Below are 24,561 nucleotides of genomic sequence, written 5' to 3' on the forward strand. Positions count from 1 at the left end.
TGGAGAGAAAATTGTCCTCAAAATTGGGAATAAATAACATAGGCTATAGAGAGGATACAAATAAAAAGCCCACACAGAAGATCAGCTGATGACACTGTTGTTTGTGGAAGAATCCATTCCAGATCTAGCGTATGACGTTACCTCTCAGTTCTAAAGAGAAGCTACTGTCATGATCAATTTGGCTAGGAAAGCAGTGGCAAATTCATGGAAAAAGAAGTGTTCCAAACTATTTTCTGTAAGCAGGGAGTGAGCCTCAGAGTAAAAGGCTATTTTAAGCATGGACCTGCATGAACCTGATGTATCATCATTTCATTACCACCATCATCGGTATTATTGTAATATAGAAGCCTCTGTGAGAGACATCCTGGTATATAGAGAAAGAACTGGTGTCAAAGTGAGAAATGAATAATTCTCAAAATAAATAATTGCCTCATATTGATATAATACTTTAACATTTGTAAAGCAATTTTCAGACATTATCTCATCGGTCTGTCCCAATAATCCTAAGAGTGACGCATGAGAACAATTGCTTTATTCATTTTACAGATAAAAACCTGAACTATTAATGAAGAAATATTTATTCATTTTATCCTATTGGTAATATATTTTGATTGCCTGAGGTTACCCAGATGTTAGTGACTTACCTATAGTCACAAAGCTAAATTTCAGATGTGCTATTTAAATCTAGATCCTCTTTAATCTTAGTCTAGAACTTTATCTACTATGTGACACTAACTCCTTCAAAATTATAATAACAAATTAGGGGGTAGGACTATGGAAATTTATATATGAAATTATAATTTAGAAAGTGTAATATCCTGAAATAGATATTCTCTCTGTCTCTTTCTGTCTTTGTGTCTGTCTGTCTCTCTCTGTATCTCTCTCCCTTCTTCCCTCCCCCACCTCTCTTTCTTTTTCCCTCTCCCCTTGACTCCCTCCTTTCTTCCCTCCCTCCCCCAATTTTTTTTTACCTGTAAATAGAAGCAGTTAGATTAGGTGATTTCTCAATTTTCCCTTTACTTCAATAGATTATATAATTCTATGAAAAGGGAGGAAAGGTTGTATGTGGCAAAATGGTATAATTCAATCAGCCTTGGAGTGATTAATATTTGATTTCCTGGGTTCAATTCTAGTCTCTGGGGTTAGCTAGAATAAAGTCAGTTTAATCACTCAGTGCTTAAATCCACTGCCTAAAATTATAAGTGACTTTGAATCTTTGCATCACTGTATGGACATGGTAGCTTCCTTTTGACTGTAAGCTCTTTTTTTTTCTTTTTTGGATATACTCTGAGCCTAGCACAGTGCCTGGCAAATAGTAGATAATTGCTAGTGTCTATTGAAGAAGCAAGAATCTGTCCCTCTGTATGAGTAAAATGGCTATTTTTGCCATTTCCTGGCCCTCCCATGCCCCAAAAGGAAAGACTATTTGAACTACACACATGAAATTGCCCTTTGAGCAGTGTGGGCTATTAATAGGAGTAAATCCAGACCAAATGTCTGGCTAAGTGATGGCTAAGTGATTGACAGGATGTATAGAGTAACTTTTTTTTTAAATCTATAAACAGAGAGGTGACTTGCTAATGGAATTTAAAAGCATGCTGAAATAGTATTACAGAAGGGACCTGGAATAAGACTGAAAATATTACGAGGTAATTGAAGGTTTTAGACTTGAAAGATCAAGGGACCCAATGCAAAAAAGCCGAGAGAATGAAGAAGGTATTTCCTTTAGAAAGCAGTCATTTGGAGCCAAGAAAGCTGGGTTTTCTGAAGAATAAGCAAATTCAAGCCTCACAAGTCACAAAATTTAGTAAAGGAAAGAAGAATCATAAAAGAGGGAAAATTGAAGGTTTTCAACCCAGGAATGTAAAGACGAGCCTATTGTACTCTTAATAGCCAGAGAGCTAAATAAGAGTTGGCAGAAAGATGAGTAAAAATGAAAGGCGGGCATTTCTCAGGGCAGAGGACTGACTGGCAAGTAAAAAGACTGATTTTTACAAGCCCCATGGAAATCTGGGTCCCTCCTTTAAAATCACATCTTGACCAAAGTAAAAAGAGCCTAAATTTTTTTCCCACATCCAATCATTTAAAAGTCTCTGCCTAGAATATACTGGATTTCATTCCTGTTTTCCAAAAATATCAGCGTCATATTTTCTCCATTAGGAATTCTACTCTAATGCCTCATCCTGATAGAGAAATGGCTTTGGGGTCCCTAAGGCCATGCTGATGGAGGATGAGCTCCTGTTCCTTCTTCCCAGATAGGCTGGGAAATGGGTTGAGCGTGTGCTAGCTGAGGACAGCCGAAATGTGTATGTATCGTTACCAGACTAGTTCATTGATTTCCTTGGACATAGTAACTCACAAAAGCGTGAAGGGAAGAGTTGGGAGCATCTGAGGGAGCAGGACAGTGTTGGAATCTCAGCTCTTCAAAGTATTTAAGTTGAGGGATGGAATTATTTTATTGGTGTAGAGAACTTCTGGATGAGAAATATTTTTCTACCAAAGCAGCTTAGAATCTTAAAGCATTACCTAGAACAGAGGGGTCAAAGATGGGGCCCATGGCACATGTGACCTACAGCAGTTCCAAATGCAGCAGAAACCAAATTAGAATGTAGTTCCTATATGTTTTTAGTGGGCAGCTAGGTCATCCAGCATATAGAGAATTGTGCATGAAATAAGGAAAAATGGAATTCAAATGTGGCATAAGATACATGCTAGCTTGTGACCTCAGTCAAGTCACGCACTCTGTTTGCCTCATTTTCCTCATCTGCAAAATGAGCTGGAGAAGGAAATGGCAGAACATACAGTATCTTTGCTAAGAGAAGCCCAAGGGGGACTATAAAGAGTCAGACTGAACAACAATAATGTCTGATTTTAATGTGTTGATGTAATAATAAAAAATATAAACGTGGGGGATTTTTAGAAGTCTGTGTATGGTTTAAGTACATTCTTATGTATGATGTAATAATCCCAATTTCCATTTGAATTTAGTATCACTGATCCATAACATTGAGAAGTTAAGTGGCTTCCATGGCTGTGATCAAATGGCCAGTGGGGTCAATGGTTCAACCTCTGACATTTATTTAATAAACATTTATTAAACACCTAGTATGTGCCAGGCATTGTGCTGGGGATACAAAAAGAGGCAAAAGACAATCCCTGCCTTTAAGGAGCTTGCAGTCTAATGGAAGAGGTGGGACTGGAAGCGAAGTTTTCCTTGGAAGGGAGGAAGATTGTAGCTCCTGGATCAACTTTGCTCTGAGGTCAGAAAGCTGATAATGCCTCTCTTTGGTCACCAGCCACATTAAGGGTGTGTGTGTGTGTGTGTGTGTGTGTGTGTGTGTGTGTGTGTGTGTGTGTGTATGTGTGTGTGTGTGTGTGTGAGAGAGAGAGAGAGAGAGAGAGAGAGAGAGAGAGGCAGAGAGAGAGACAGAGAGAGACAGAGAGAGAGACAGAGGTAAGAGATGCCACACATCTTTTTCCCAGCCCTTCAGACTCCTTGACATAATATTTTTCTGAGATTATGGAATTTAGTCATGTAGCTTCACTAGTGAGACATTAGGGCTAAAAAGACAAACTTTTATGGCAGGAAGAGACTAAGGACCACGGAAAGCTCTGTGTGGTTTCCCAAACCAATCTGCCCCAATCTCTTTTTCCTACTCTCTCTGGAAAAAACTTCACACTTGCTCTTCAATGCCTCCCTAAGATAAAGTCACATTTAAATGAAGAAAGGAAAGAAATAGACACTTTTTTGTGTCAGAAACCATGCAAAGCCCTTTATAAATTATTGCATTTGATCCTTACAATAACCCTGAAAAGTAGGTGCTCTGATCATCCCCTATTTTATACTTGAGGAAACGGAGGAAGATAGAGTTTAAGTGGGTTGCTTAGAATCTCATAACTAGTAAGTATCTGAGCCTGGATGTGACCTTAGGCCTTCCTAACTCCAGGCTCAGAGCTCTGCTCATTGTACTACACAGCTGTCTCAGAATTATGGTACAGTTAAATGGACAGCCTGTCTAGTTGCACATCATAATGTAAAATCAGCCTCTTTCACTTTGTCTTTCTAATGGGGATGGCTCTCTCGACTCCTGCTCCTTGGCTATGGCTGCCACTGGGAATGCTTTGTGCTGATTTCCAAGGCTAGATGCAATTAATGTATATCATACAAAAATAGGAACGTTCGGAGTCCCTCATAATTTATAGGATATTCTCCTACTATTTGCACTAATTAGGCCCATTATGTTTTAAATATTTGTGGGACAAGAAAGTAATAATCATTCCTATTTATATGCTGCTTTAAGATATGCAAATTTCTCACATAAATTATTTGATTCTCACAATTTCTGTGAGAGATGTGCTATTAGTATCCTCATTTTATGGATGAGGAAATTAAAGGCTAGAGAGAGGTGAGTCTTGGTCAGGGTCACACAACTGCTAAGTATGTAAGGTGGGATATGATGTCTAGTTTGCCTGCCTTCAAGTGGGTTACTCTGCCCATTGTACCACATTGCCCTTCTCAAGATATGTAAAAATATCATAGAAAAATAACAACACGGTCTGCAAGTTTCCCCTAATATAAGAATTTCCATTAGACTCTTGGAGGGCAGGAAATAGATTTTGGGAAATTTTTTCTTTTTATCCCACGCCTGTCACATAGTAGGTGCTTAATAAATGCTTTCTGACTTAGTAATCTAATGTAATTCCCCTAAAATTGTGTGATATTAGCACGGATAGTAAGTTTATAAGGTAACCATCTGTATAGACTGAAAGGAGGCAAGCTAAAAATGATAGCCTGGGGATTTAGAGCCCCTAATTTAAAGAAAACTCTCATGTCCAGCACCAGCCTGCAGAGAAGATGTCACCCCCAGAGAGAATTTGGAAAGCACACATGAATTTATTTTATCAGTGTTGCTCCCCTGAGCTGCAAAATGTTCAACTTGGTGTCTTTAAAATGTCACACTGCCCTCTGGTGTAGAACACACAAAAGTTTCATTCTAAGAAGAGCAACAAAAGAAATACTTTCTCTGTGAGTTTTCCTATCTTGCCTGAAAGCCCAGATGAAATAAAAACAAATGGAAAAAAACTCTCCTAAGAGTTGAATTAGTTGTCTTGAATTTGGGGGGAATTAAATCTTCACCATGTCTTTCAATTTCCTCTTAACTTCTAGGTATATTGTTCAGGGAAGGACCAGGTAGATCTCTCCAGAGGATGCAGGCACACTGGCTTTGTGTAGGAACTTCACAAGGCCCTGAAGTATCAGCAGTGGGTTTTTTTAATCTGTCAAGTTCTTTACTGTGAAGGAGAAAGGAAGGAACAAATTGTGATCTCACAAATAACCAATAGAGTAATGGGAGAGTAATGATAGCAAAGTGGAAAGAATGATGGACTTGAATTCAGAAAAGCTCATCACATCTATTATTTCCATTTTTCTGATGAAGAAATTAACGAATGTTCAAGTTGACTGACTTGCTCAAGGTCACTCCTTAAAGTCCATTCCAGTATGCCCACCTACCCTTTCTATCAAAGTGGAATAAAGATCCTGGGAATATGTTGTTGTGAGAACTGTGTTTTATACATTTTATAGTACTAGAAATGATACATTCTGATTATGATTATTATAAAATAATAATATTTTTATAATTATTAGAATTAAAATCATATTATGTCAATAAATTAAAAAACTTAAAAACATTTATTAAGTGCCCATTATGTATCTGGCATTTGTCTAAGAGCTGGGATAAAAAAAAGCAAAAGCCAGTTCCTGCTCTCAAGGAGTTTACAATCTAGTGGGAGAAATAATATGCACAAAAATATATACAAATGAAGTTAAATAAAAGATAAATAGAAAAATATTAACAGAATTGAGAAACAGGAAAGGCTTTCTGTAGAAGGTAGGAATAATTAAAGGAAGCCATGGAGTAAAGGGATGAAGGAGGAAGAGCTTAGCACAAATTGGGGGACAGTCAAAGATAATGGCCAGAGCCAGGACACGGATGATCTTGTTTACTGAAGAGCCAGGAGGCCAGTGTTACTTCATTGAAGAATACATGTTGGGCTATACAGTGTAAGAAAACTGGAAAGGTAAGAGGAGATCAGGTTGTGAAAGACTTTGAATGCCAGGTAGAGAATTTTATATTTGATCACAGAAGCAATAATCAATCACTGGAATTTATTGAATCAGGGAGAGATGACATGATCAGACCTGTCATTTAGTAAAGTCACTTTGGTAATGAATAGAATATAGACTAGAATGGGGAGAAAGGCGGATTGGGGCAGACAAACCCACCAGCAGCTATGGCAATAGTCCGGGGATGAAGTAGTGTAAGTCTGTACTAGAGTGGGGGCAGAGTGAGAGGGGGAAAGGGGTGCATTAGAGAGATGCTGAAAAGATAAAATTGACAGAGCTTAATAAGAGCTTGAACATGGGGGTGGGGTGAGAGATAGTGGGAAGATCAGGATGACTTCAGTGTCTGTCAGTATAATATTATTATTATTATTGTCATCACATAATTATTATATAATTCTGCACAATTAGAAAAGGCACTTGAGATGGACTTCTATATCTCTAGCACTTGGGCAGTATATTCTATACTTTACACAGCATCTTTCTCTCCAAAGGAAAAAAAAATGAAACACATTTACAGATGGAATGGAGTGATAACTATAAATCTAATAACTGAGAAACGGGTTTTATTGATTGGTTGATTAGATGCTAGAAAAAAGGGCTAAGTCTCAGCTGGTCAGAGCAGTATCAAGATGGGGATGTTGTAGAATGTCTAAACCCCACGTATCTTATGATTTGTATGTCCATTTTTACTTCGTGCTCCTTGTTATCATTAAATACAGCATCGAGCTGGTTTACTTCAGATGGGAAATATTTTCAAGGCATGAATAATATCAACATTGCCCTAAGCAAGTTCCATTTTTCTCTGTTAACATAAATTAAAGATTTTTGCCCCCTTAGTAATTATTTCCTTTACAGAAACTATATTTCAAATATAGCCTATCTACAGAGTTGTATGAGAGTGATGAAATGTTAAGTGAAAAAAAATCAGTTCCCTTTTGTGACATAATGGTTAAAAGTAGCTATTTTAGAATGAGTTGACAACTGGTTCAAACCTAAGTAGGAGATTGATTTTAGAGACAAGTCACTTTACTTGCCAAAACCTCAATTTCCTCACCTACAAAATGGGGATTATAATCCTCAGTGGGCTAATGTAGGAATAAAATGAAATTATATTTGTGAAGTTTGCAGATCTGTCAAGCATTATAGAAATAGCAGCTCCTTTTGTTATGTAATGCAGACCCCTAAGCAAGACACTAAATAAACATCTCTGATCTCCATTCAGTCATCTATAAAATGGGAACAATAATACTTGTAGAGTATGATAGAAATCTCAGATATTATTATCAGCTACAGGTCCTAAGCAAGATACTAAACCTTTCTAATCTTCATTTTCCTCCGCTATAAAGTAGTTATTATAAGGAACATGCACATACACACACACACACACACATATATATATATGTACATAAGTACATATAAATACATAAGTATGTATATATACATAAATATATTGATATATTATATATATATATATGTATATATGAAATATGTGTATATATTTGTAAATATATACATGTATATAATATACATAAATATATACATATATATAAAACTCATGTGCATATATTATATATGTTTATGTATGTTATATGTATTGTCTATTTGTTTATATAAACATATATTTAGGTATGTATGTGTATTTATATAACTAAGACTTTAAAGTACTTTACATGTTAACTTATTAATCATCATAATAACTCTAAGAAGTAGGAGTTATTATTATCTTAATTTTATAAATAAAGAAACCAGGGTGATAGATTATTCGCCCATTTTACAGATAAGGAAACGAGGTCTAGAGAAGTGTCTTTCCAACATTACACAGATGTCTCTGATCTAGAATGAGAAAGCACAGGGCTTTGCTACTATTTAGTGATTCCCTAAGAAAAACTCATTAAAGTAGTTGGATTCCTGAGACATTCAAGGACAAAGCCTTAGCTTGTGAGCTTAAAAGGTTTTTCCTGCTATCTCTTGTGTAATTTTAGGCTTATAGGATCTCAGGAAAACCCAAAAACAATATGAAAGGATCTGAATCTTTTCTGAAAGATCTGCAGCATTGCTGACTAAAACTGTCCCATATTGGTCATATGACCCTAGACAAGTCGCAATCTCTCAGTATCCCAGGCAACTCTCATGTTCTTACCTGATAAAGCAGCTCCTATCCAGCTCCAGACAGAGAACAGAGGGAATCTGAGTGCATTTTTTGCTTCCTTCCCTTACCCTTATCATTTGGAGAGTAGATCTTGTTCTTGTATTATTTTAAAGTATCAATTCCCCATATATCTTGGATATCAGATCTTTATAAGAGAATTTTTCTTATAAATATTTTCCTAGATAACTGTTTCTCCTCTTGTCCCATCTCCAACTGCATGTTGTATATCTTTGCCTAGTCATTCCATAGGCATCTCAAACTTAACATAACCCAAACACAGCCCATTTTCTTCCCCCTTTTAATTCCCCTTTGTTAGGATTACTAAGTGAGAACTCAGGTTGTTCTTCCCAGAAGCCCTTGCATTATCCCACGCCCATTCTCTGGGAGAATAAAAGAGAGGACTCTCAGAGAAAGAAGAGAAGACTCTCTGCATTACATCAGGCCTGACGGGGCTCTCTGCAGGAAGGGAAGTCACTTCTAAGGACAAGAGTTAACAGCAACTGCCTGGAGACAACGGTTCACTACAGGAAGAAGAATCTGTCTTAAAGATTTGAGTAGACACAGCAGATCTCTTCCCAGAGAGCGATCCGGCAGCTTCTAGAGACGACAGCTCGCTACAATTGGCGCCCAACGTGGGGCAAGGACTTTTGCTTATCCTGACAAGAGGAGCTAGACCAGACCTTCGCAATTTGGCGCCTGAACAGGGACAGACACAGTCCTGATTCCAGTGGAAAAGCTTCCAATCTAGATCTCAGTCTCTCTGACCCAGAACCGTGAGTAACGAGGAAACTTTGTTAAAGATTAAGTGAGCGTGCTAATAGATAAATAAGGAACTTAACTTGTTAAGGGCTAAACCAGGAATCTCTTATAGCTGAAATGGGGCAGATGTTAGCTATATTCAATCCCTGGACCTCAGCCGACTCAACCCCAGCCCCAGAAGCAACCTCAGCTCCACCCCCATTCAGGAGTGGTACTATAGAGAGTATAATCAACATAATTGAGGAGCAGAGTTTACTTGTAACCTGGGTACAGATTGCTAAACTCTTGGCTGCATTAAGACGCACATCCCCTTGGTTCTTAGAGGAAGAAAAGATAGATGTAGATAAATGGAAGCTAGTGGGATATGAAATGAAAGAATTTCAAGCAAAAAATGGGCCTCGTTCAATTTCTGCAGAAGTATTTTATATCTACAACATAGTTCAATTAGCCTTAAACTATCAAGCAAGTTGTAGGAGAAGGAAAAGTTCTAAAAATGAACAGAGGAGGAAGTGTGAGGAAAAAAGGAAAGATCAAGATCTTTCCCTAGAGCAAGAGGATTTAAATGAGGAATTATGGTATGATTCTCTTGAAGAAGCTTCAACCCTGCCTAGAGAACAGATTATTGACAGGCCCACATCAACCCCACCTTCAGAGATGGAGGAAGAAAGAGGGGAAGAGGCAGAAACACAAACAGAATTGCCTGTGAAGAAGCCTAAGCCTATGACAAGATTAGAAAAAGCATTGGTTAAAGCTAAGAGAGAAGGACAGGATATAAGTGATTTTATACATGCATATCCTGTGATTGAAAATACTGACTCTGTAGGTAAAAAAAGGAGAAGATATGCACCTTTAGATTTGAATAAAATTAAGGATTTGAAAAAAGGTTGTACCCTTTATGGGGCTACATCAGCTTATGTCAAAATGTTACTAGATGGTTTGTCTTATGAAGTCCTAACCCCGAATGATTGGAAATCCATAGCAAGGACATGTCTGGAACCTGGAGAAAATTTATTATGGCTTGCGGAATTTCATGAATTATGTAAAATTCAAGTCAGATGCAATTTGGAAATAGGAGTTAACACACAATTCACTTTTGAGCACTTAGCTGGTGAAGGTCAGTATGGAGAGAATTTGGAACAGATTAATTATACCATGACAATATATGAGCAAATTGCTAAGGCTGCAATAAAAGCTTGGGGTGTCCTTCCTGGACAGAAAGATCGTGGAGAGGCTTTCACTAAAATACAGCAAGGTCCCAATGAACCTTTTGCAGATTTTGTGGGACGTTTGCAAACTGCTGTCAAAAGAACTATTGGAGAAAATTCAGCTACAGAAATAATGACCAGACATCTGGCTAAGGAAAATGCCAATGAGATTTGCAAAAGAATTATATGGGGATTAGACAAAGATGCTCCTTTAGAGGAGATCATAAGACGCTGTGCTACAGTGGGAACAAATGCTTTTTACACCCAGACAATGATGAATGTGGAAAGACAGGGTCCCTCCTGGCAAGGAACTTCTAGAGAAACTCAGAGATGTTTTCAATGTGGAAAAATTGGACATCTAAGAGCTCAGTGTAGGTATGGAGATACAGTGAGAAGACAGGGTGAGAGAAGACCTAAAACCCCATGTCCAAAATGCAACAGAGGACTCCATTGGGCATCAGAGTGTAGAATAATTCAGGGAAATGGGATGAGGGGCCCAGGTCCAGGGCCCCAGGCAAAAAAGACTTGGGGCATGATGGCAGCTAAAGTTACACCCAAAGAACCTTTAGAAGGCCAGGACTCTGATTTAATCAATCAGCAGAGAAGCAATCACATGGCAGAAAGGGATTACCTGATAAGTCAGTCAAAAGGCAATCAGATTGCAAAAATGGATTACACTTGGGGAGAATACAGGCCTTTTAAACCAACAGGGCTGTGCCCAGTGCAAACAACTCCAATGTAATTGTCAGATGATGAGAAGAGATTTAGAAAGTGGTAAATAGAAGGTAATTAGATAGGTTAACTGCCTGGGAGAGAGGGTTTGCTTGTATTTCTTCAGCAGGAGAAAGAATCAGATGGGTGCCAACGAGTCATATTCGCCTTGTCCATCAGAGAGAGACAGAAAAAGAGAAAGACCTCAAAATAAAGGAGAAGATCTAAGAAACATCTTACACCGAAAGAGCATTTAAAGAACTTTAAAACCAGCAGGAATCATTGGACTTCCTCACACAAGATGAGACTAATGGACAATGGACTTATGGACATTTATAAATTTTCAATTTATGATTATGTTATATACTTCTAGCATGTGTTATGTTACTATGTTACTATGTGCTTATGTAATTTATGTAATTATCTGTAATACTTCCCATATTGATGGATTTATGTTTCAAGGTCATTTATGTAATTATCTGTAATACTTCCCATATTGATGGATTTATGTTTCAAGGTCATGACTGTCCTATGTTCTAAATCAAAAGAAAGGGGGAGATGTTAGGATTACTAAGTGAGAACTCAGGTTGTCTGGATAGTGACAAGGTGAGAATTCAGGTTTTCTGGACAATTACAAGGTGAGAACTCAGGTTGACTTGATAGAGGGGGCAAGCTCATTGGCTGGGGTGGTTCTTCCCAGAAGCCCTTGCATTATCCCACGCCCATTCTCTGGGAGGATAAAAGAGACAGCACTGGGCGCAGAGAGCAGATCGGCCTGAAGAAGGATAAGAGTTGGAGGAGATTCAGAGCCAGGATTCAAGAAGAAAGACTCTGCATTGCATCAGGCTTGACGGGGCTCTCTGCAGGAAGGGAAGTCGCTTCTGGAGACAACAGCACGCTACACCCCTTTTTTCCTAATTTCCCTACCTCTCAGTGTACTATTAGTTAGATTTATAACACTGAAGATTTCTTTTACTCTTTTCTCCCTTTTTCTCTTTACTCCATGTTTAATTAGTTGCCAAGTCTTGTTGATTATAATTCCACATCATCACTGATTTTCATGACCTTCTTTCTCTTAACAAGAGCCCTCATTCAGGCCTATAAGACCTACCCCTCACTTTGACTATTGCAATAGCTGCTAGTTGGTCTTTCTGACTCTAATGTTTGCTCTTTCCAATTTAATCAATCAATAAACATTTATTAAGCATCTACTACACGTCAGGCTATTCATACTCTACAGCTGCCAATTGACATCCATAAAGCAAAGGTTTGGCTACATCTCTGGCTTAAGATTCCCTTTTCCTTTTGGTATAAAATGCAAAATTATCTTTTTGGCACTTAGAGACCTTCACAACATATCTCCAATATCTCTTCCCATTTATTTCAGCTTAATCCTCCCTTAAGCACTTTATATTGCAGACAATCTGGCATACTTTCTCTTGCCTATGAAAAATGTTTCATCTCTTGCTTTCATGCTTTGCACAGGCCAAACCTTTATATCTAATTCGTTCTCCTACAACTCTCGTGCTTTACACATGACTGAAGTAAGTCCCAGTGAGGAAAATCAATTTTCTTTTTTTTGAAATAAAATTTTATTTTCCCAGTTATATATAAAGACAGTTTTCAACAATTATTTAAATTTTTTTGAGTTCCAAATCTTTCTCTCTCCCTCACAATAAGAAATTTGATGTAGGTTATACATGTTCAGTCATGCAAATCATATAACTATATTAGTAATTTTGTAAAAGAAGATAAACCCAAAGGGGAAAAACATGAAAAAATACAGAAAATGAAAAGTAATAGGCCTTTATCTGTTTTCAGATTCCTTCAATTCTTTCTTGGAGATAATAGTATTTTTCATTGTGAGTCTTGAATCATTATCTTGCTGAGATTAGTCAAGCCATTTATGATTAGTTATTATATAGTATTGCTATTATTGTGTACAATGCTCTCCTGGTTTTGTTGACTTTGCATCAATTGATATAAATCTTTTCAGGCTTTTATGAAATCTGCTTGCTTATATTTTTAATAGCAGAGTAATATTTTATTGCAACATTTACCACAACTTGTTCAGCCATCCCCCATTTGAGGGGCACCAAGGGAAAGTAATTTTCCCAGATCTAAAAGGCCTTGGAGTCGCCATTCAAGTCCTTATCTTCCAACTGCTAGTCATATGGTCTTTCCATCATACCATGTTGATTCTGGTAAACGTAACCAGCATTTATGAAGTACATACTATACATAACACACCATTTTAAGTACCTCTACACTTCATGAAATTTACAGTTTAACTGGGAAATATAAAAACTTAATTATAGATATATTATCAAAGGATCCTTGTTTTGGAGCTTAGAAGCTATCTAGACAAAATTACCTCATAAGGTTCAAATGAATAGTGAAAACTCATATAGGTGGGAAACAACAGGCAGAATTTGACATCAAAGCCTCTAAAGCCAGTGCGCTTACTGCTTTCTGTGATACTTCTCATTAGTGAGAACCAATTGCCAAATGATGTCTCAAAGGGAAAAAATGTTTATGTTAAATAGAGGGCACTGGGAAGGACTCACACATATTTCAGAACATAGAAGTGTGGTTCATCTCTCAGATCAGATCAACACCAATGTTATAAGAATCCACTTTTAAAATACCACATGAGCATGTTCAGTTTAGTATTATTCCCAGAGTGGCCAATCATAATGCATTATATGCATTTTCACTTAGAAATAAAATCAAATCTTAATAAATACCATTAAAGCATTTCCATCCATTCAAATATCAATTTATAAGGTAATATTTTTGTCTTCTAGATGATTTAAAGAGATTGAATTGACATAGCCAGTCAATCAAAACAATGAAAGGAGTTTGCTGTAGAAATAGCCAATTATACAGCTTGGGTGGATCTAACTATCCACACATACATTGAACTATTAACTTTTTTTTTTCATTCATTCCACAATTCTTTGAGAATTTTATTTTTTAAAAATTATGTACAAAGTACATTTATCCCCTTACATAGCTTCCACCCTCCCCAAGCAGGCTATATTAAGCAAAGATATATATATATATACATATGTACATACACACAGACCCATAACCCCTGCCCCCCACATATACATATGCTTTCACATACACATACATTTATCTCTATATACATCCATAAAGCAACATGCATACATATTTACATATACTCAGACATATGTAATATATATATATACATACACACATACACACATATATATATATATATATATGCATTTACCCATATGTAAACATGCATCTAAACTAAAAGTAGTTTGGCTGACATATTATGTACAAGCAAAGATTTCTATACCCAACATTGATCTGAAGAGTTCCAAAGGGGGAAACCAAAAGGGAGTCACATGTACATCAAAACATAAAATGGAAATTAAAAACAAAATGGTGTGTACGAAATGCAATTCTTCCTTTAAAACAATGACTTTTCATATGTAGAATGCTATTTTGTCCATAAACACACAGTTTTATTTATCATAGGTGACCTGGTGAATCTAGAACTAAACATGAAATCAGGAAGACATGATATCAAATCCTTCCCCACACCCTAGCCAAGTGACCATGAACCAGTCATTTTACCCCTTTAAACCTCAGTTTCCACATCAACAAAACAGAGATAAAAACAATATGTACCATCCAGGGTTATTTGGAAGATCAAATTAAATAACACAAGAAACTTCACAAACTTTAAAGTTTTGTAGAAATTATTAATATCATTATGTATGCATATTATAAATTCAAGCCACACTTATGCCTAGCAATGAGTTTGACTGTTGACTGATAACTTTTGCACCAAATTGGGATAGGTTAAGCTTGTTTTATCCATTATCAAATAAATTAAAACATTTGTCCAGCTTGTAGCATAATTAGGACTAGGGTCCTCAGAACTTCCTTCTTTCCAAAGTTGATGCTCTATGAGCTTTAATGTTTTTCTGAAGTATTAGACTATGATCACCCCTTAAGTCTTTGTGTTTTGCTTTTGGTTCCAGCATCCAAAGAGCATGGCGGGAATACCTCCAACGTCAGGATCTGTCCCACCAGGATCATCTGGAGAAGCGGAGTCCATCTCCTCCTTCTGTCTCCTCTGATAAGATGAGCAGTTCTATCAGCATGAACACCTTTTCTGATGGCAGCACACCCGTGAGTCATCTAATTCTTCTTCTTTTTGACTTTGATATGCACAAGCAATGGTCTGATCCTTGAAATCCAAAGAGAAATTTCCTGATGAGTTAAGGACTTGGTTTAGATTGTGAATATAAGGGCTTGGTTTCCATTTATGGGAAGGGATTGAGTTCTAGTCATCTCTAGTTCAAATAGAGATTTCATTTTATGAACCCAAAGAGATTTTTGTGAAGAAAAATATTTTGCATTTGAAATATATCTAAAATGCCATGAGGAAACTGAGCTTTCCTTTACATTCACCTTGGTTGGAGGTTTTCTTATTCATGATCAGAATATTCTTGGAATCTTGGGCTGGAGATATTTTATGAAGGCAACATTATAATAGAATGATTGGGCTTCTCTTTTTATAGCAGAGATTTCTATAGGCTATGAGATGGTATTTTTATCTATTATACTCTTAATGTGTGTGTGTATACACACCACACACATACACACACACACACACACACACACACACACACACACATATATATATGGAGAGAAAGATGTATAGATATAGATATGTATATATAATATAGAAATATATTTAGACATACATTCTATAAGCAATATGAGAGGAAATGAGCATCTATTTCATTTGTAGTGTCGAATTATATGAATTTAATAGTTCTAGGAAGTAGTTGTGAGTAGGTTGTTTTATTTCATCAGATTGGTATTTTTTTTAATTTGAGAAAATTGAAATGAAATTATCCACAAGGATTTTTAAAATTTCCATTGTTATCTTTCATAGTCTCTTCTGTTTAGTCATAAAAGATTTTGTAGCATTTGGAAGACAGTATGCATTTAGGGAAGAAGTTAATGCAATGTTATCTTATTTGAGATGTTTGGGAAATGATTTATTTGTATTTATTTTAATAAACAGTTTTTATCACATCATGAATTTTAAAGCAGAGGCAATGAAAGGAACTCATAGTAAGGTAAATAATAGCAAAGAAAGATTTATTCGGGCTGACACTCGAAATGGTTTTAGTTAAATGGTTTCTTTCAGGCAAGAGCTTTCATTTGGATGGCTGTAAGCAGACTAAAAGCCACTAGAGGTCTCTCTTCCACCATGCCTTTGGGTTAGACATCTTATTGTTAATTAACATGATTTGGGAGTGAAAAAAAATATGGAAATCTGGCCATTTCGATTGCCATCACTGTGGATGCTATTAGAATCATTTTTGTAAGATTATATCTGAACTCTATCGATGGAAGGTCAAAAATCACTTTCATGTGTGGTTTAGGGGTTTTGGTTTCATTGATTCCGCACCTACTGTTAGCTATTTTTATCGACCTCAATTGCTAGAACATTTCAGTATTTCTTTATCATAGACAGCTGAGACTATGAGATATATAGATAATGGTTTTTAGCTTGTTTTAATCGTGCTTGAAATTTTGTTTGGGTGAAATTCTGAAAGACTTAAAGGCTTGCTTTTGTTTCTGCTGCTTATTTTAAATGCTGTGTGTTTATTTCTTAGTATTTCGAGAGTGGGGGAATATCGTTGTGCTAACTTCAGCTTTATTTGTAGTTCTTGGACTTTATAGCACTTGGTTATTTCTTGTCTTAAAGTTCCAGATAGATACTTATAATTTAAATTTTAGCCTCACATAGAAGCTCTTTATCACTTGAAAAGAGGTCCCATCTTTAGTTCCAAATGAGATGTATGCACTAAAATTGATGGTACCATTATAGGAGTAGTTGCATCCTGAGGGCTGTCCTTTCAACTTGCCATATTCATCTTTGGTCAAGCAGCCAAGTAAACTCTATGGAACACTGACATTCCCAAAGCGACCCAAGTCAGAGCCTTGTAATGAAGAAGCCATTTTTGAGCACTTATTACATATGTTCTTGTGCTGTAAAGGGAGGGGTTATATTTATTTTTAATGAACTTAGTATACAAAAATCAGCTTGGTAGAATTTTGAATTGATTTTGATATAAAGCATGGCAAATATGATCTGTTATAAAAGGAAAATAAATTATTTTAAAATATATGGACAGTAACTGTCATTATACAGAATCCCATCTATTTCTAGTTTGTATTGATATTTTCCATTGCTTGATTAAAGTATACCAACTATCTGGATGAAAAATTATACTTATCATATGGAAATGTACATTTATGTTACATGAGTAAAATACCTGGACAATTGATTTTTTAAAAATTTTCAATCCAACCATTTTGACCTTATGTTAAAACAGTCTCTGCAGAAATCTTCCAGTGTAGGCTGTAATTACCCACAAGGTGGCAGACTGATGCCAACTGTAACCATTATTATTCAAATTTTAATCATGCTGGTCTATACCTATCAGTTGACAGTCCCAGCTCCACATAGCTCTACCTTGCAAACAGAAGTTTCCAGAGAAGGATCAAAAAAGAAGATAAGGTTCCCTGGTCAAGCAGCCAAGTAAACTCTATGGGACGCTGACATGTCCAAAGTGAGCCAAGTCAGAGCAGAAAATGTGGTCCTGCCTTGTAATGAGGAAGCCATAGGTTTTTGGAGCACTTAAGTATTTGATGAGCATTTATTAAGTACTTAACATATGCTAGTCACTCTGCCAAGTGCTGAGATAACAAAGACAATAATATAAAACTAGAAACTTATATGCTATGATTCTGTAGAATTGGAGGGATGTAAATACATGGTAAAAAATACATAATTTTCCTATGACAGTCAGATAATTCCTACTTGATATGAGGCCCATAGTACTTGGACAACTTAGCTTTAATTTCGGATTCTCACTTATAAAATAAGATGTTGAACTAGATAGTCTCTCAGTCCCTCCCAGCTCTTACTAACTGGGTAGAGACAATTAAATAAACCTCGGGCTCTGGGCTTGAAAACCTCAGTCTGAATTTAGTACCTTAGTTCCCAAGGAGCTGTCCTTGGTAGTTGACTTTGTCTTTCTGTAGTTATACACCTGACTCTTCTTTATCTGAGTAAAGCAGTCTTTGCTTATTTGGAACCTTAACCTTTGGACTTGATGCTCAAACTCTGACAAAAAACAAACTTTTCTGACTCCCATTTCATCCCTGTCTAAAATAATTTCCCTGTGCCATCTGTGTGTCTTGATTATATGGAACCTGATTTTAAACCTATGGCTCCTGCATTGCCCAATCCTGCTGTGGATAGTAAAAATGGGTTTACGTAGCTGAGTCTTCAATATTACTGATGTTGGAGTGATGGGTATTTTTGCAGATTACAGCAATCCAGAAATCTATATTTACTAGGTTAGGCAATCATTATGATCGTTTGTGGTTCATGGAAATAAGGGAAAAGAGCATGAAACTTGGGCTTTGTTTTAAGTTTCAATATGCTCTCCCATAGTTATAGCATCAAAACAACAACAACAAACCAGGATATAACCACAGGAGGGGTAATAAGGCAATCTATTTCGATGACAATTTCACAATTGGTGGGTTATAAACAGTGGATAAAATGACTGGGAAAAAACCCTTGTTTGAGTTTATAAATTGCCTTCTCGATGTTCTTTGATTAAAACCTCAATCCTCAGCTGCTCAGGGCCAAATTAAAGAGCAACAGGAGGGAAGATAATATTAAATTATATTAGCAATTTGCATATTAAGTAACCTCATACCATAATATATTGTGTAGCAATAGAAAATTTCTGTTTTAGCAAAAGTAATTTTGAATAGTAACAGTTTCATGGTTAAGAAATGGATCAGTGGTAATGGAAGAGAAAAAAATCACATAGTACTTTTACTCTGAAAAATTAGAGAAAGTCATGCTTAATTCAATAGTTGAAACTGCTTTTTGCACTTTAAAAATTATCCTATTTCTCATAATTGCTTAACTGCATTGTCACACAGTGGCAGAATCATACTTTAGTGGAATCTACAGATGTCTTGTAAGGTAAATGTATCCATAGAATCATCGGCTCTCAGAGCTGGAAAGGGTTTCAGATGGCATCTAGTAAAGTGGCCATCCAGCCACCACTTGAAATTAGTCACCAATTCAAACAAGAATTCACTACCTCCCAAGAGAGGCTGTTTCACTTTTGGAGAGTTTTCATGACAAAATAACAGAATCATCCTTGATTGAGTAATAGCTCATTGATATCATAAAATTTTTTTGAAATCATTTCAAGGCAAAATCTTCTCTCTCTCTCTCTCTCTCTCTCTCTCTCTCTCTCTCTCTCTCTCTCTCTCTCTCTCTCTCTTCTTTCTTCTCTCTCTTCTCTCTTCTCTCTCTCTGCATTATTCTCATTGCCTTCTGGACAAGTATATTTTGCAAGACTTTCACTGTTATCTTTTGCTTTATTTTTCTTAAATTTTTTCCAGTCTGCTGCTTCTCCCTATCTCAATGAGCCATATCATTGAAAAAAGAATACCTTTTAAAGAAAAAAGGAGATAAAAATCAGGAAAACCAATCATATGAAAAAGTCCCAAAATATGTATGCACACATATATGGATGTGTGCATGCATGTATATATGTATGCATATGTGGATATATATTTGTGTGTTTATGTGTGCAAACACATGTATACATGTATGGAGTATGTATAGATACATCTCCCACATTGGCAAAGCAGTAGGGAGATATGTCTTCTCATATATCTTCTTTGGGGCTATGATGTTCTCTGGCATTTTGCAAATTCATTTTTGATTTTTTTCTGATTGTTCTTTCTTTTCACATTGCTGTAGTCATTGAACATAGTTTTCTTATCAATGCTCACTTCGCTCTGCATAGATCATGTAAATCTTCTCATGCTTTTTTATATTCATCATATTCACTGTTTCTTATAGTACAGTAATAGTCCATCACATTTATATATCAGAATTTATTTAGCCATTCCCCAAGAAATAAATTTTTGCTTTGTTTCCAATTCCTTACTATAAGAAAAGTGTTACTATAAATATTTTAGTGTATATAGACTTTCTTATCAGTAATTGGAGGAGTAAATATTTACTGGATACAAACAGTTTTCTGGGTGCTATGGAAAGTGTATGAGCACGTGAGACTCAGTTTGGATTCTATCATTAATTCACTGTAAACCAGAGGAAGTTTCTATCTTGTCTCTGTGTCCTCATCTGCCAAATGATAGGTGTGGATCACATTTTTGCTGCTTAATCGCCAGAGAACCTTGGATAAGACATTTGGCTAGTGGATTTCCCTTTGATCACCTGCAAAATATGATCATGGGGGCTTCATGGTACAATTGGAAAAATTGTATAGTGAGAATATCTAGGTTCAAATACTGTTTCTAGTACTTATGAGCTAGATGATAAGCACATTAATAAAACCACTTTGAAGATCAGTTTCCTCATCTTTAAAATGATGAGAATTGTACTTAATGATCTTTAACATCCCTTCCAGCTCTGAATATTTCCATAGGGCTTTAGATTTTACAAACTGCTTTACATATGCTGTCTTATTTAATCTTCACAATAACCCCAAGAGGGAGGTGCTGTTAGTAATTCCATTTTATAAATGAGATAGCTGAGGCATAGAGAAGTCCATTGATTTGCCCAGGGTCATGAAATTAAAGTATCTGAGAAAAGATCTGAACTCAGATCTTCCTGATGATAAGTCAATGCTTTAAATACTGGACTACCAAGTTGCTTCCAGGCCACACTTATCAATAAGTGTTTATTGAGCACCTATTATGTGTCAGACATTGTATTAGGTGTTAGGTATAAAATTATGAGAAAGTCAAATGTTGATTTATTATTTTTCATTTCATTCCATTTTGTAACTGATTCCATTCTCTAATTTGCCTTACTCATGTTTCTTGCTTCTAGACCATGGTTATCAGTAAGTGTTTATTGAGCACCTATTATGTGCAGGGTATTGTGTGAGGTGCTAGATATAAAATGATGAGAAATATTTAACATATATGGGACTGCCTGCCATCTAGGGGAGGGGATGGAGGGAAGGAGGGGAAAATTCAGAACAAAAGTGAGTGCAAGGGATAATTTGTAAAAAATTACCCATGCATATGTACTGTCAAAAAAAGTTATAATTATAAAATTAATAAAAAATAAAGTATAAAAATAAAATAAAATAATAAGAAAATTGAATATTGATTTTTTAATTTTATTCCATTCTGTAATTGATTCTATTCTGTAATTTGCCTGACTCATGTTTTTGTCTCTGTGTGAAGTTTAGAAGTTCATGAGTCTAGAACTTTAATTTTCTCCTCTCAGTTAAATTTTAAAGTTGTTTCCCTATAAATCACCTTAATTGAAAGAAAACTGTTATCTCTGTACCACTAGCTGCCCTTGTGCAATTAGAAGAAATTTCTTATCCTTGAAGGTGCAGTTGGATGCTAAGGAGTCTGGTCTGTTATCTCTACAATACTGGCTGTGGTTTAAGAAAATCTGGTCCACTATTGCTGCAACGCTAATGAGCCTTGCAGTGGACACCACTGATGAGCTCTGCAAGCATCAAGATGGAAGAAGGCATTGTTGCTATCCCTGAACTCCCAACAGATCAATTTTTCCCATAATTCATGAAACTTCGGCCTTTGTAGTCTATCATATTTGTTCCCATTTGTTATGCTTTCTTTTCTTTGTTCTCTTGCATTTTCCAAAACTACATGTAGACTACTAATCCCTGCTTTGTGGTCCTTTGGCTGACTGAGGATCTGAGAGACCCATTTTATTGGTTATAAGGTTAGAAATCTAACCTTATCAAGAAATTGAATGTGCTCAGAACCTTGTGCCTCACTTCATCTTAATTTCAATTGTGACAGCTCTAAGGAATGCAAGTGTCTTTGTGCTCAGTGATATATTTTTGTATTCTTTAGGGGGAAGCAAACACTACACATATAGAAAAAATACAAAATACTTACAAAGTAGTTATAGGGAGAGGACACTGGCAGTTGGGTGGGAAGAAATCCATGGAAAGTGTCATGGAGGAGGTTATCCCTGAGCTATCTATTGAAGGAATAGAGGAGTTCAATGAAATACTGATGAGGGAATGTATGCCAGATATCAAAGATGGACTATGCAAAGATACAAAGATGAGATGGATTTCTTCATGTGAGGAACAGAGATGACGGGGATATTTACACACAAGATAAGTCCCTCTTAGCTGACACTTTTTATCTTAAATTCTAAGCTCTCCAGGGCCATGCTTTACTGAAGTCCCATGTATATTTGTACAGTATTGATTTGTTGAGTGGAAGTATGGGCCGAGGTCAGATCCATCAAGGTATTTTACAAGTATAATTTGGCTCTGTGCCTTTTTCTCCTACTTTCTCCCTTCCAGGAATGCCCCTCCCACCCTGTCTCTGCTAAATCTATACATCCTTACACTTCCTTTCTGCTTCCATGTCCTATGATTCTATAATACTTAGCCAAAATTATTCTTTTAAGAAATCAAAAAAAAATTTCCAGCTATTTTTTTCACAGCTTCCATGGCTTAAAATGTGCTTTTAGTTGAGTTTTGGGAGGTCTTGATTTTGGAGAAGCCACTAACATTGAATAGGTGCCACATTTAGGAGAATTGGCTGGCTTTACAGACTATCTCTTGACTGCTGACTCATCCATCTGTGGTGACAAACTCCGGCATCCGCTTAGAGCCTATTGATCTTACACATATGGATTCAAAGACCTTTGGATTAACCACTTCTTTATCCGAGAAAGATGTTCCAGGGAGGATTCATATTTTTCCAGAGCATTGCTAGCACATGCTCAGCATTTGTACTTAGACAGATGATACCGACTGTCATATCCTTATTGCAGGGCTTGAAGTTGGATAAATTACTAGCTCCTTAAATGAAACACAGAGAAAAGCTTCTGTTACAAATCCTGGTTTGATGATCACATTTCAGCTTTTCCTTGGAATCCGAGAGTGTGGATGATGCTCTAGACCCAAGGAGAAAGTAGGAGGGAGTTCAGTGGGAGGGAATGCTCAGCTTCCTGAGGAAACATGTCTATAGAAAGTGACGTGGTAGTAAAGGCTGCCATTTTAATTGGATTCAAAACCTGTTGACTCAAAATTCTACTGGCCCATTGCCTTTGGATGAGAACTCTTACAACTTAAGTGCTATTCAAAGAGGAGGTATTCAGTAAACAGTGGTAGGTATCTTGAACCTTTTTGAAAAACTAAATTTGTGACTTCTTTGGTAGAGCTAGCTCCCAGCAAGAAACTTCCTGATAATGCAGAGCAACACATGCTCAATATTATAGAGTATCATGAATATTTTTGGACAATTTGTGAAACCCATGGACTTATTGAGAGAGAAGCATTATCAGAGCAACACATGCTCAATATTATAGAGTATCATGAATATTTTTGGACAATTTGTGAAACCCATGGACTTATCTCTCAAAATAATGCTTTTAAATACACAAAATAAGAAGGATTACAAATGCAGTAAATTATATTGAAAAAGAGTCTTCAAAGTATTTATATAAAACAAGTCCAGAAATCCCAGTTTTTTCTCATACTTATTTATAACATAAACATATTTATAACGGTATTAAAAAGATAAAGGCAATAATTGAAATATGTGCTCATAGGAACCAGTTTTAAAGTACCAGATTACTTTAAGTGTTCCTTAGTGGCTAGAGAGCCAGCCTTGAATCTAAAAGGCTCTAGTTTCAAGTATGATGCCTGGAATAAGTTGGCTATGGGAACCTGGCAGCTCCCAGTGCTCCAACCAGGAATTGCCGAATGGAAACTGATCTGCAAGACTTTTTTTTCCACTGGAAAATCCTTTTATCAATGAAATCACTAATCTGAACTAGAGCAACAACAACAAAATCAAAATAACTCTGCTTAGGTAGTATTTATCATCTTTCTCAATGAATCTGAACTGTTATTGTTTTTAATTAGTTGGTAATCTTAATTATATTGGCAAGTAGGTGACACAATGGAAGATTGGGCTTTAAATTAAGAAGACCTAATTTCAAATCCAACCTCAGACACTTCTTAACTGTGTGACTCAGGGCAAGTCATTTGATCCTGGTTGCCTCGGTTTTCTCATCTAGTAAATGAAAGAAGGAAATGACAAAACATTCCAGTCAGTCATGACTGAAAATGAATGAATAACAATAACAATCTTATTTTTAAAATCCATAATAATTAAAGTTAGAAGAGATCCTAGAGCTCATCTTCATTTTACAAAGACATTCAATTTTATAAAGGAGGCAACTCACCCATAGCAGTGACTCAGGTTAGTTTCACATTCATGTCTTCTGGCCTCAAATCCAGTCCTCTTTCCATGAGCAGAAGTGACTTCTTATAGAACTTGATGAGAATTTTTCTTTATAATGTCCTTTGTTTCTATTAATGTTATCTTCAAAACTTTTCTACCTTGTGAACGTAGTTCTGGGTCTCAGTATTTTGAAAAATAAAATGCTATTGAGAAAGAAATAAAATAGGAGTACAAGAAAAAAATCTCAGGATTCTGATCAGTTCAATGATTGTCAGAGGGCTAAC

General features: G+C 36.2%; 1 protein-coding gene across 1 annotated transcript in view; it reads left to right on the forward strand.

Annotated features, from left to right (window-relative positions):
• SCHIP1 (schwannomin interacting protein 1) overlaps positions 1-24,561 on the forward strand; it is a 768,598-nt gene that overhangs the window by 165,253 nt on the left and 578,784 nt on the right. Inside the window, exon 4 of the mRNA XM_074298086.1 lies at positions 14,974-15,124. Within this exon, the coding sequence (XP_074154187.1) occupies positions 14,974-15,124 (151 nt within the window). The remainder of the gene's footprint in view (positions 1-14,973; positions 15,125-24,561) is intronic.

Source organism: Sminthopsis crassicaudata, chromosome 3, assembly GCF_048593235.1.
Source record: "Sminthopsis crassicaudata isolate SCR6 chromosome 3, ASM4859323v1, whole genome shotgun sequence".
Classification (NCBI taxonomy): Eukaryota; Metazoa; Chordata; class Mammalia; order Dasyuromorphia; family Dasyuridae; genus Sminthopsis; species Sminthopsis crassicaudata.